At 44.1% G+C, this 13,790-nt stretch overlaps 1 protein-coding gene across 1 annotated transcript in view; it reads left to right on the forward strand.

Annotated features, from left to right (window-relative positions):
- Positions 1–13,790, forward strand: part of LOC117356032 (1,25-dihydroxyvitamin D(3) 24-hydroxylase, mitochondrial-like) — a 325,542-nt gene that overhangs the window by 292,349 nt on the left and 19,403 nt on the right. The window contains exon 9 of the mRNA XM_033935282.1: positions 6,888–7,033. Coding sequence (XP_033791173.1) covers positions 6,888–7,033 — 146 coding nt within the window. The remainder of the gene's footprint in view (positions 1–6,887; positions 7,034–13,790) is intronic.

Consider the following 13,790-nt stretch of genomic DNA (forward strand, 5'->3'; position numbering starts at 1 on the left):
TTTTGCCAATTTACTATTTTTGTTCAATGACCTGCAAAGTGATATTGTTTTGCTGTTGCATATCTTTTGACCTGGAGGTCAGAATAAACCACTTATGTTTTCCTAAAGAACTCGTTTGCTTGGTGATATAGTGAAACCTTGTACTTACCCTATATCTCGAGGGGCCTAGACCGTTGTCTGGGGCTGCCTAAAAATCCTGAAGGTACCCCTAGTTGAAGGGGACGCGCCCGAATCTGTGTGTTTGTCACACGCCAGCCCTGGACTGCAAGGGGGTTTGTGACAATTTGGTATCAGGAGTGCGGTCTGTTACCTCTTCAGGTGAAGATTGGGGAGTGCAAAGGTGGAAAATTTTTTTTTTTACTCTCTACTATTGTTTGGTTCATCGGAACCAGGATTATAAATGCTGGTGAATGGAAGCTGCTTGAACATTCCAAGGATATCGGTTCCAGTGTCCGGAGTGTGGCGGCTGCAGGAAGGGTGGATAGCAGACCGGGGGTCAAGGCCATCATTCTGAGCGGGCGAGGAACAAAAGGGGGACCAATAGGTCTCTGAAGAAGGGTGGTGCACCCTGTAATGAGCACGCAGGCGATGATGCATCAGTACCTCTGGTAAGCATATACAACAGAGGGGCTGGTGAAGATAGTTTCGTGGAGAAAGAACTGTGTGGTATCGCACTTGGAGTGTGTGTTTTTTTCATTTTTTTTACAGAGTCAGCATGGAGCCGGCGGCGTTAGCAGTGGTTGCGGGAGAACGTCAGAGGCAGAATGAGGACTTAAAGAAGGTCCTGGAGACTAGCCACGGACTATGGCAAGCAAGCCAGAAGGCTAGTGAACGTCATCACAGTGACTTTATGCGAGCCATGGAGCAGCAGTCTCAATTAATGGCGCAGCTATTGAAGCCTACGACTGGTGGACAGATGCATATACCGGTATTGGGGACTGGGGGTAATCTACCTGTGGTAGGGCAAAACTCTCTAGGTTTATTGAATTTGAACAAAATAACACCACAGGATGCCCCAGATGATTTTTTAAACTCTTTTGAGAGGGTTGCTGCTGCAGCAGGTTGGCCTCCAGAGCAGTGGGCAGTTCGCCTTCTGCCATGTTTGGCTGGCGATACCCTTGCGGCTTTTCAGACCATTACTGCGGATCAGGCCAGTAGTTACCCAGCTGTGAAAGCACATATCCTAGATTTTCTGGGATATACAAGAGAGTATTACAGGCAAACCTTTCGTGCTCTCCAGTTAAAGGTAAAAGAGAGACCTAAGGCACTGTTACAACGCCTAACGAAAGCTGCGGAGAGATGGTTACAGCCTTTCTTGGCAGACCCACGAGCTATGTTTGCTGAGTTAGTCAGGGAACAATTCCTAGAGGCTCTGCCCCAGAACATAAAGGGGTGGATCCAGAAACAGGGATGCCAGGATCTGACACAGTCACTATCTGTGGCAGAAGCTTATCTGGATGCCCAGGGACTTCCCGAGAAACCAGGCCCAAGTTATAGACCCCAGACACAGTTCCAGAGGGACACTACACTTCAGGCTCCTACTATTAATAACATACCACCTAGGAACCCTCAGAAGCGAGTACAGAAACCCTTTAACCCAGCTCCCATCGTTTGCTTCAGGTGTGGGGGAAAAGGTCACCGACAGGGGGAGTGCGTTGAAAGAAAAGGTTTTACAGTAACCTGTGACCTGGAAAAGGGTAAGATTACACCAGGGGGGAGATATCTGGTGGTGGTATCAATAGGGGGCAAAGACATGGAGGCCTTACTTGATACAGGGGCGGACCAGTCAATGTTAGCCCACCGGTGCTGGAACACAGTATTTCCTAAGGAAAAGGGGCATGATTTTGTAGGTAGAGTAAGAATCAAGTGTATCCATGGGGATAGTAAACAATACCCATTGAGACCTACCACAGTTAGGTATAAAGATAGAGTGTATCAAACTTCCTTTGCGTTAGTGCCAGAGGCACCGTATGATGTTATACTGGGGAAGGATTGGAAAGGGTTCCCGGTAGCATTACAGGAAAAACAGTGTCTAGTTAACACAAGAGCGCAGGGATCCTCTAACCATGAACCTGAAGGGACATTAGGCAGGATATTTCCTTTTGCAGGAGAAGCCTTTCAGGAATATGAACAAAGGCAGGGGCGTAGGACACGGGCCCAGAACAAAAGACAACAGCAAGGGAGAAGTAGAGCCATGAAGCGGGCGGGGGAAACCAGGGAAGTCCCGTGGCTCCCCAAGGATGTTATGGATGCTTTTCCTACATTTCGGGAGGAGCAGAAAACCGATCCAACCCTGGGAGAAGAATGGCAGAGAGTAGGAAAGGGGTGTATAGAGGGTAAACGCTGGATCGAGAAACAGGGCTTGCTGTATAAAGAAGGCCCGGGGGACCTAGAAGGGGAAATGGTACAACAATTATTGATTCCCCAAGGGTTTAGAAGACTGATACTTAGGTTAGCCCATGATCACCCGTTATCGGGTCACAAAGGAACAGAAGCCACTATTAAACAGATAGAAAGACGGTTTTTTTGGCCGGGATTAAGGCAGGCTGTGATAAATTTTTGTCAGTCCTGTTCCACGTGCCAAAAACTGTCTTTGGCGAAACCGGCCAGAGCACCCCTCATTCCTGTACCTGTGGTAGAGGAACCATTACGGCGGTTGGCCATGGATATTGTGGGACCATTGGAGAAAACACCTAGGGGATATAATTTCATGTTGGTAGTAATGGACGTAGCCACACGGTTCCCTTGGGCTTTTCCATTAAAGAAGGCCACATCTACCAGTATTATGAAAGAACTGTTAGGGTTGTTTTGTATGGTAGGGTTTCCCCGGGAGATTCTTACAGACCAGGGTAGCAATTTTTTATCTAGTGAAATGAGGTTGTTTTATGAGGGATTTGGCATCCGTCATATTAAAACGTCTGCCTACCACCCTCAAGCTAATGGTATGGTGGAACGTTTTAATCAGACAATTAAGCAAATGCTGAAAAAGGGCATAGAAGGAGATTCTAAGAACTGGGATATGTTTATTCCTTTTGCGCTCTTTGCAGCACGAGAGAAGGTGCAGGATTCTCTGGGACTTAGTCCGTACGAATTATTGTTTGGGAGACCACCTAGGGGGGTGCTGGATATGTTGAAAGAGAAGTGGGTGTTTCCCGAGGATTCGGGGAGTAACGTAATAACATATTTAGCTCAGCTTAAGGATAGGTTACGGAGGTCCCTGGAACTCGGAAGAGGGAATTTGGAGTGGAGTCAAAGACAGCAAAAGACTTATTATGACAGAAAGGCAAAGGAACGGGAATTACAGATAGGTGATCGAGTCCTTATATTAATACCCACAGACACTCACAAATTCTTGGCACAATGGAAGGGCCCAGCCACCATTGTGGAAAGGATAGGGGAGGTGGACTATCGGGTCAAGGATGATAAGGGGAGACTGCAGACCTATCATGTCAACCTATTGAAACCATGGAAAGATCGGGAGGTGTTGGCTTTGGTAGCACAACAAGGGCAGGAAGATGACCTAGGACCTCAGGTTACGGACTTCAAGGCTGAAGGGGAAGTGAATGTAGGAACTGCCCTCACACAAGTACAGGTCCATCAGGTGAAGGAAGTAGTCCGACAGTTTGGGGATGTGTTCTCTTCTGTGCCAGGGAAAACGGGGGTAGTATCCCATGATATTATAACAGTACCAGGGAAGGTGGTACGGGTACGCCCCTATAGGCTGTCAGAGGAAAAGAAAGCTCTGGTAGAGGAGTTGGTACAAGAGATGCTAACTTTAGGGGTTATAGAGACCTCGCAAAGCCCATGGTGTAGCCCCATTGTTATTGTGCCTAAAGCTGATGGGACACCACGTTTTTGTATTGACTTTCGCCAGGTAAACGAGGTGTCCCAGTTTGATGCATTCCCAATGCCAAGGGTGGATGAATTACTGGATAGATTAGGATCAGCCCAGTTTTTAACTACCATTGACCTTACAAAAGGCTACTGGCAAATACCACTGACTGAATCGGCTAAACCTAAAACAGCGTTCAGCACGCCACGGGGCCTATTTCAATTTAGGCGCATGCCATTTGGCTTACATGGGGGGGCGGCGGCTACATGTCAGCGCCTAGTCCGCGAGGTGCTACGGGATCACCATGGGTACGCGGACGCTTACATCGACGACATAGTGATCCATTCAGGTACATGGGAACAGCATGTACAACACCTTAAAGCTGTCCTGGAAGCTCTGAGGGGGGCCGGTCTCACAATAAATCCAAAAAAATGTTTCATTGGTCAACAAGAGGTAAAGTACTTGGGATATATTGTGGGAAAGGGGCAGATAAAGCCTATAGTGGATAAGGTGCAATGCATTCGGGAATACCCGGCTCCTAACAACAAGAAACAACTCAGGGCTTTCTTAGGACTGGTAGGATACTACAGGAGGTTCATCCCTCACTTTTCGTCCCAGGCAGGACCCTTGACTGACATGTTGAAGAAAGGGAAACCAGAGACACTGGGTTGGGACAATATGAGTAGGCAGGCTTTTCAAAGATTAAGGACTAGTTTGTGTGAAAGGCCCGTGCTCAAAGCTATTGATTTTGACCTACCATTGATTTTACAAACTGATGCCTCAGGCACAGGCTTAGGAGCAGTCCTAAGTCAAGAAAGCCAAGGGTTAGAACATCCCATTCTGTACTTGAGTCGGAAGCTCCATCCTAATGAACAAAATTATGCAACGGTGGAACAGGAATGCCTAGCGGTAAAATGGGCTGTTCAGACTCTTGAGCATTATTTACAGGACAGGGAGTTTACGCTAGTGACTGACCACGCAGCCTTGAAATGGTTAAATACCATGCGGAACAATAACGCTAGACTTACACGATGGTATTTAGCCCTTCAGGTGTTCAAATTTAAGGTGGTGCATCGGCCAGGTAAACTTAACACCAATGTAGATATTCTGTCACGTATGCCTGAGAATATAGGGACTCCTCCGGGTACAAGTGAGGGTCATCCTTTAAGGGTGGGGGAATGTGACAAACCCAGCACCAGCACTAGCCCAGTCCCTGATAGGATTAAGTGCAGAAGAATGGACCAGATTGATTCTGGCACTCACCTTGAGGCTGACCTCCCTTGCCCCCATAACCAAAGAGATAGTGAACTGGAACAGAGGCAGGCAGATTGGCAACATCAGCCTCCTGTCTCTAGAGCAGCTAGAGAAGCCACGAGGAAGGTAGCTGCAGTAGAAAAACCTAGGCAGAGAAAAACTGCTGTAGAGCCAAAACCCATCCCCCGCTACCGGCTGAAGGGGATTGGCTCTGGTCTGTTTAAAAGCAGGCAGAGACAAACAGGAGGGGGAGGGGCGAGTGACGAGGGCGAGTCACTCCCACAGCCCAAGGCAGGAGAGGAGCTGTGGAACAGGGCAGCAGCGGAAAACATGCTGGATTATCCCATGCAGGATTTGGAGGAAGTCTTAACCCCTTCAAACTATCAGGGTCCAGACCAGGTAGAAGGCATGGAGATAGAAATAGCTGGTTCTAGGGTAGAAGGCCAGACAGAAGGTATGGAATTTTGAATGAAAGAATGAAGCAACGGGGAAACTGTTTGTGGTTTGTGTTTTCCTTTTGCATATCGTTTTTTTTTCTCTGCTGCACAAGTTAAACCTGAAGAAGGGGATATATGTTGAGCTGTATAAGCAAGTGAAGTTTGAGAATAATACTTGCCTGAAGCCTGAATCAAGGTATACATTCAAAGACAAGTTTGTGAACCAGAGGCAAGCTGAAATGTTTAAAGTGCAGTTTGAACTGTAGGAATGTTGCTGTGACTCCCGTTTCAGGGAGCTAATTAGGTTAACCATCTCAGCTGGGTGTGATTTGTGCCTGCACTAGGAGCTGTGAAAAAAGCTAACTTGCTAACAGAGTGTGCTGTGACGATTTTTGCCTACTGAGTTTTTGTCTGCTTGAAAATGACTGTAAGTTTGATTTTTGCCAATTTACTATTTTTGTTCAATGACCTGCAAAGTGATATTGTTTTGCTGTTGCATATCTTTTGACCTGGAGGTCAGAATAAACCACTTATGTTTTCCTAAAGAACTCGTTTGCTTGGTGATATAGTGAAACCTTGTACTTACCCTATATCTCGAGGGGCCTAGACCGTTGTCTGGGGCTGCCTAAAAATCCTGAAGGTACCCCTAGTTGAAGGGGACGCGCCCGAATCTGTGTGTTTGTCACACGCCAGCCCTGGACTGCAAGGGGGTTTGTGACACTGCTCAACAGGAGGCGGTAGTGACTAGCGCGCACAGCAATTTAACGCGCGCTATTCCACTCATTAAGGCCCTAGCGTACTTTCGTAAAAGGAGCCCCATGTTTTGACATGATTGGACTATATCTACATCAGTGGTCTCAAACTCGCGGCCCGGGGGCCACATGCGGCCCGCCAGGTACTATTTTGAGGCCCTCGGTATGTTTATCATAATCACAAAAGTAAAATAAAACAGTTTCTTGATCATATGTCTCATTAGCTATAAATGACAATATTATTATTAAGACTTGGCCAAAAGGAAAGATTTATAAACTATAAAGAGTTTTACCTCATGCAAAATTGTCATTTCTTTAATAAGACATTAACTATTTTTTCTGCGGCCCTCCAAGTACCTACAAATCCAAAATGTGGCCCTGCAAAGGGTTTGAGTTTGAGACCACTGTTCTACATCATTCTCTTCTTGGTTGGGCTGAGAACTTTTCAGCACCTCATACTATGTGCAATGGTTGGGGAAAAAAAGAGGGCAAATGCCAACCCATCCCTAATTTGGCTTATATATTTTTTTATTATTATCCTGTTCTAAAACTTAAGCCAATAATAAATAAAGAGTTAATATGTATCATTTTCTCATTTCTTCTCTCTGACAGTTAAACGATTTATTAACGAAAGACTTGAAAATATTTCAAACAGTGAAAAAGGAGATATTCTAAGTAAAATTTCTGAGCAGAGCCAACTAAGCAAAAAAGAACTAAGTGCCATTTTTACTGAACTTCAAATTGGAGGCATTGAAACGGTAAGTTTAAATGAATTTCAAACCTATCATTATATAGCACAGGTAATAATTGGAAAAAAAAATACATTTATAAGAGGAATTTCATGCGCATTTTGTTTCTGCATGATATATAGCCTTTTCTATCAAACTGTGCTAGCAGTTTGTAGTGCGGTGAGCCGCGTTGCTCCCGACACTCATAGAGTTTGATAGAAGAGGCCCATAATGTAACTTTTTATAGCAAGCGATTGTGAGGATGATTCTTTTCCTGATATCAGCTATTAAGCTTGTTTTCAACATATTTTTTTTTTAAACAGCAAACCAGCAGATAGTGAGAAGCCAGAAGATAGGCAGCTGCTTAGAGAGAGCCTTGGCATAGGAAGTGTATGGTGCAATGGTTAGAACTTTAGCCTCAACACCCTGAGGTTGTGGGCTCAAATCCCCCGCTGTTCCTTGTGACCCTGGGCAAGTCACTTAATCCCCCATTGCCCCAGGTATATTAGACAGAGTGAAAGCCCACCAGGACAGAGGGAAAAATGCTTGAGTACCTGAATGTAAACCACATGGAGGGGCATAATTAAAATAAATGTCTAAGTCTGATTTGTACGTATGGCGCTAGATGCCCAAAGTCGGCAGTGGTAAAATGTCACTTCTCGAAAAATACATTTAGAATATTTTTTTTCCAAAAATTGTCTACCTGGACGTCCAGGCCATTGAATGTCCAGCCTGCCAGTACATCTATCTTTATACCACATTTTCAACCAAAAATTTGTCTAAGTCCTAAATGGCCAGAACAATCTTCAATAGGTCACTGCCTCCAGTCCAATGAGTTTTAAATTTCCTGAGGATTATCCTATGGAGTATGGAGAGTGGAGAGTGGAGTGTGTGGCGCAGTGGTTGGAGCTACTGCCTCAGCACTCTGGGGTTGTGGGTTCAAACCTCGCGCTGCTTCTTGTAACCCTGGGCAAGTCACTCAGTCCTCCATAGCCTCAGGTACGTTAGATAGATTGTGAGCCCACAGGGACAGATAGGGAAATCCTTGAGTACCTGATTGTAAAACCACTTAGATAATCTTGATAGGTGGTATATAAAAACCTAATAAACTTGAAACTATTTTTTTTTAATTCTCTTTATTGATTTTCAAACAGCAACCGTGCAAAACATATATATATATATATACAGTGTTTCCCCGCCAATTCGCGGTCGGCGGTTCGCGGTCCCAGTCATTCACGATATTTTCTGACTGCGATCCGCCGACCAGGAGAGGAGAGCTGGAGAGGCAGGAGAGGGCAGCTGGAGCGCCGGCGAGTGAAGGAAATCAGTCGCTGTATGGCCCGACTTTAGTACGGGAAGAGGCGGTCGGAGCATACAGCGACTGATTTCCTTCACTCACCGGCGCTCCAGCTGCTCTTTGCTGCGTCTCCCGCTGCCCTCTCCAGTATCTCCTATGAAAAACCATATTTGTGGTTTTTCAAGATTCGTGGGGGTTCTTAGAACGGAACTCCCGCGAATATCGGGGGAGTACTGTATACATATAATAGTACAAGAAAAGCACATTGATCTTACAGATATATATGAGCAAACATTTTAACCTTCCCACCCACCTAATAATTAATCAAGAAAAACAAATACATAGAATCTTTCAATAATTTTACCCAATTTAAAATAGTAATGCAAACCCCGCCCTCCCTGGATGTGTAAGATGAAAGGGCCAAAAAGAAAATCAGGTCAGTTATCTTTCCTTACAGAATTTTATCAATGGCTCCCAAACATCCAAAAATTTCCTATAATGTCCCTGATGTACAGCCAACATGCATTCCATTAAAAAAAATATGGCATAAAGATTCCCACCAAAAGCTGTAATTTAACCGATCCCAGTTTATCCAGTTCTTTAAAATAAGTTGTATGGCAACCCCTGTCATTATAAAGAGAAGTTTGTTATTGTGAGATCATATTCGACTTTTAGATCTCATTAATGTGCCAAATAGCACCGTATCGTACGTTAATGCCACTGGATTTTCCAATATTTTATTCACTTGATCCCAGATGGATCTCCAAAATTTAAGTATCAAGGGACAATAGTACAGTAAATGATCCAATATCCCTACATTGAGATGACAGTGCCAGCATCTATTAGACTTGGAACTATCTAATTTCTGTATACAAACAGGGGTCAAAATGTTCAATGCAACAAGAAAAAAACATGTTTGTCTCATAGATGCAGACGCCGTACATCTCATCCTCCAAGTCCAAATTCGTGGCCATTGAGACACATTAATCTGATGCTTTATCTCAATGCTCCAAATGTCACGAAGACCAGTCTTTGGTTTCTTGTTCAAAAATTCAGATATTATTTTATATCACTGAGCGGCCTGATGTCCCAGGAAATCTGTCTGGAAGCATAGGACCAGCAAATTATACTGATTGCCAATCAGGGAACCCCTTCTGAATGGCCTGCTTCAATTTTCTTCTTTGTGGATTTTTAATGTACCCCTCATTATTTATAGGACCCCTGAAGAAGACTTTTTGTCGAAATGCGGACCGTGTTGGTCCTGTATCCCTAGCGGACTAGGTCCTTTAAGGCTCTTATGTGGATGATTTAGTTTTATGTGGATGGAATTATTTTATGTGGATGATTTTAGTGTACCTTTGGAACTTTGATACTTTCAAATAAAGTCCATTTGGGAACATCATCACTCCACAGAGTTTTTTTGGTTTTCTCTACTTCAATTGCAACCACCTATAATTTTGAGATTTAGCAATTCTAAATGTTTGTTGCAGTCATGAGAAGTCAAGCAGCTTACCCTCTGATACTACATCATCCAGAGTACGTATGCCCACCTGTATCCAATGCTTCCAGAGGATTTTAACCTGCCAATTTGAATCTTGGAGTTCAGCCAAAGGGACTGACACGTGGATTTATGAATCGGAATATATGTTAAATTATTGATAAATTTTAGGGCTCCTTTTACAAAGGCGCACTAGGGCCTTAACACGCAGAATAGTGCGCGCTAAATTGCCACACGCACTAGCCGCTACCGCCTCCTTATGAGCAGGCAGTAGATTTTCAGCTAGCGTGCACTGTAGCGCATACTAATCTGGTGCATGCATTAAAAACACTAGCGCACCTTTGTAAAAGGAACCCTTAATGTTTGCCAAGTGTCAGATAAAATTCTATTGTCTTTATACAACTGGGTAACTTGATACTCAGTGGAGACAGGAGTTGCCACTCCAACCATAACCAATGTGGAAGATTCTCCATGAGCTCAGGGAGGATCCAATACATATCCTGACGCATTATATAGGCTTGATGGTACCTATAAAAATTGGGAAAATTTACCCCTTCCGCTGCAATTGTTTTTTGTAAAGATACTAAAGCAATTCTCGCAGCTTTCCCCAGCCAAATAAATTTAGTAAGAATACTATTTAATTTCTTGTAAAAGGAGCCCTGAAAACATATAAACCACAGACATAATCATCATTTTAACTGTTTGAACTCTCCCCCACCACGACAGATGTAATGGGTTCCATTGATCACACATTTCTGTGACCTTCAGCAATAAAAATTTTTCATTTACTTTCATTGTCTTTTCCAGTGTTTTTTATATCCAAACACCTAAGTATTTTATACCCTCTTCCTTCCAAAGAAAAGGAAATGTATCAAGTAATCCTTTTGGACAATGTACATTTAGCAGAAGAACCTCCGATTTACTTCAATTTATTTTATACCCTGAAAATTTCCCAAATCTATCAATCAAATCTAGTAAATGTGGAATGGTAGTTTCAGGATTCCTCAAATGAAGCAAAGTATCATCTGCATATGCAGAGACTTTATATTCCCGACCTGCATAAGGAATACCCTGAATCTCCTTTACCTGTTGAATAGTCAATAACAAGGGTTCCAGAACAATATCAAACAGTATAGGAGATAACTGACACCCTTGTCTAACTCCCCTCTCCAGACGAAAACTTTTTGAAAATGTATTATTAATATACTAGCTGATGCCCCGGCGTTGCACGGGTATTTAATTATAGCAAGAACACTGTAAATGGATTCAAATAAAGATACTTTATAGTGGTGAATGAAATTATTTTTTTACAGCTTTATAAAAAGTACAATATTCAAATTATAATGTGAAATACTTGACAAAATGAATACAATACAACTAACACAAAACTTGATTATAAACAACATTTTTAGTTTCACCTCCAGGAGCAAGAACATATAAATTCTTGGGTGAACCCACCCTTGAGCAAGCAACATAGAGTTGTCCATGGGAAAAACAGGGGGATCTTAAATCCACTCCACAGTATGTAATAGTCTGTCCCTGTGATTTGTTGATTGTGATAGAGAATGCAAGTCTCACTGGAATTTGCAATCTCTTAAACTGAAAAGGAAGATGTGTTGCAAGTTTCGTTAAAATCGGGCAAGCCGTTTTTGCGTTGGCAGCTTTTTACATTTTTTCCATTGACATGAATGGGTGAAATCTGATTTTCTGTTTGTAGCTCCGCCAACGTGTGATGGTGGGCCGCGAGACCCCCAGAACATATCACCCCAGGTAGTGAGGGATCAGCATACCAAGTTTCGTTCAAATCGGGCAAGCCGTTTTTGCGTTGGCAGCTTTTTACATTTTTTCCATTGACATGAATGGGTGAAATCTGATTTTCAGTTTGTAGCTCTGCCCACATGTGCAGATGGGCTGCGAGACCCCCAGAACATATCACCCCAGGTAGTGAGGGATCTGCATACCAAGTTTCGTTCAAATCGGGCAAGCCGTTTTTGGGGTTGGCAGCTTTTTACATTTTTTCCATTGACATGAATGGGTGAAATCTGATTTTCAGTTTGTAGCTCCGCCCACGTGTGTAAGTGGGCTACGAGAACCCCAGAACATATCACCCCAGGTAGTGAGGGATCTGCATACCAAGTTTCGTTCAAATCGGGCAAGCCGTTTTTGGGGTTGGCAGCTTTTTACATTTTTTCCATTGACATGAATGGGTGAAATCTGATTTTCAGTTTGTAGCTCTGCCCACATGTGTAAGTGGGCCATGAGACCCCCAGAACATACCACCCCAGGTAGTGAGGGATCTGCATACCAAGTTTCGTTCAAATCGGGCAAGCCGTTTTTGCGTTGGCAGCTTTTTACATTTTTTCCATTGACATGAATGGGTGAAATCTGATTTTCTGTTTGTAGCTCCGCCCACCTGTGGAAGTGGGCCGCGAGACCCCCAGAACATATCACCCCAGGTAGTGAGGGATCTGCATACCAAGTTTCGTTCAAATCGGTCAAGCCGTTTTTGCGTTGGCAGCTTTTTACATTTTTTCCATTGACATGAATGGGTGAAATCTGATTTTCAGTTTGTAGCTCCGCCCACGTGTGCAGGTGGGCCGCGAGACCCCCAGAACATATCACCCCAGGTAGTGAGGGATCTGCATACCAAGTTTCGTTCAAATCGGTCAAGCCGTTTTTGCGTTGGCAGCTTTTTACATTTTTTCCATTGACATGAATGGGTGAAATCTGATTTTCTATTTGTAGCTCTGCCCACATGTGTAAGTGGGCCATGAGACCCCCAGAACATATCACCCCAGGTAGTGAGGGATCTGCATACCAAGTTTCGTTCAAATCGGGCAAGCCGTTTTTGCGTTGGCAGCTTTTTACATTTTTTCCATTGACATGAATGGGTGAAATCTGATTTTCTGTTTGTAGCTCCGCCCACATGTGCAGATGGGCTGCGAGACCCCCAGAACATATCACCCCAGGTAGTGAGGGATCTGCATACCAAGTTTCGTTCAAATCGGGCAAGCCGTTTTTGGGGTTGGCAGCTTTTTACATTTTTTCCATTGACATGAATGGGTGAAATCTGATTTTCAGTTTGTAGCTCCGCCCACGTGTGTAAGTGGGCTACGAGAACCCCAGAACATATCACCCCAGGTAGTGAGGGATCTGCATACCAAGTTTCGTTCAAATCGGGCAAGCCGTTTTTGGGGTTGGCAGCTTTTTACATTTTTTCCATTGACATGAATGGGTGAAATCTGATTTTCAGTTTGTAGCTCTGCCCACATGTGTAAGTGGGCCATGAGACCCCCAGAACATACCACCCCAGGTAGTGAGGGATCTGCATACCAAGTTTCGTTCAAATCGGGCAAGCCGTTTTTGCGTTGGCAGCTTTTTACATTTTTTCCATTGACATGAATGGGTGAAATCTGATTTTCTGTTTGTAGCTCCGCCCACCTGTGGAAGTGGGCCGCGAGACCCCCAGAACATATCACCCCAGGTAGTGAGGGATCTGCATACCAAGTTTCGTTCAAATCGGTCAAGCCGTTTTTGCGTTGGCAGCTTTTTACATTTTTTCCATTGACATGAATGGGTGAAATCTGATTTTCAGTTTGTAGCTCCGCCCACGTGTGCAGGTGGGCCGCGAGACCCCCAGAACATATCACCCCAGGTAGTGAGGGATCTGCATACCAAGTTTCGTTCAAATCGGTCAAGCCGTTTTTGCGTTGGCAGCTTTTTACATTTTTTCCATTGACATGAATGGGTGAAATCTGATTTTCTATTTGTAGCTCTGCCCACATGTGTAAGTGGGCCATGAGACCCCCAGAACATATCACCCCAGGTAGTGAGGGATCTGCATACCAAGTTTCGTTCAAATCGGGCAAGCCGTTTTTGCGTTGGCAGCTTTTTACATTTTTTCCATTGACATGAATGGGTGAAATCTGATTTTCTGTTTGTAGCTCCGCCCACCTGTGGAAGTGGGCCGCGAGACCCCCAGAACATATCAC

The sequence above is a fragment of the Geotrypetes seraphini genome, chromosome 2 (genome assembly GCF_902459505.1).
Source record: "Geotrypetes seraphini chromosome 2, aGeoSer1.1, whole genome shotgun sequence".
NCBI lineage: Eukaryota > Metazoa > Chordata > Amphibia > Gymnophiona > Dermophiidae > Geotrypetes > Geotrypetes seraphini.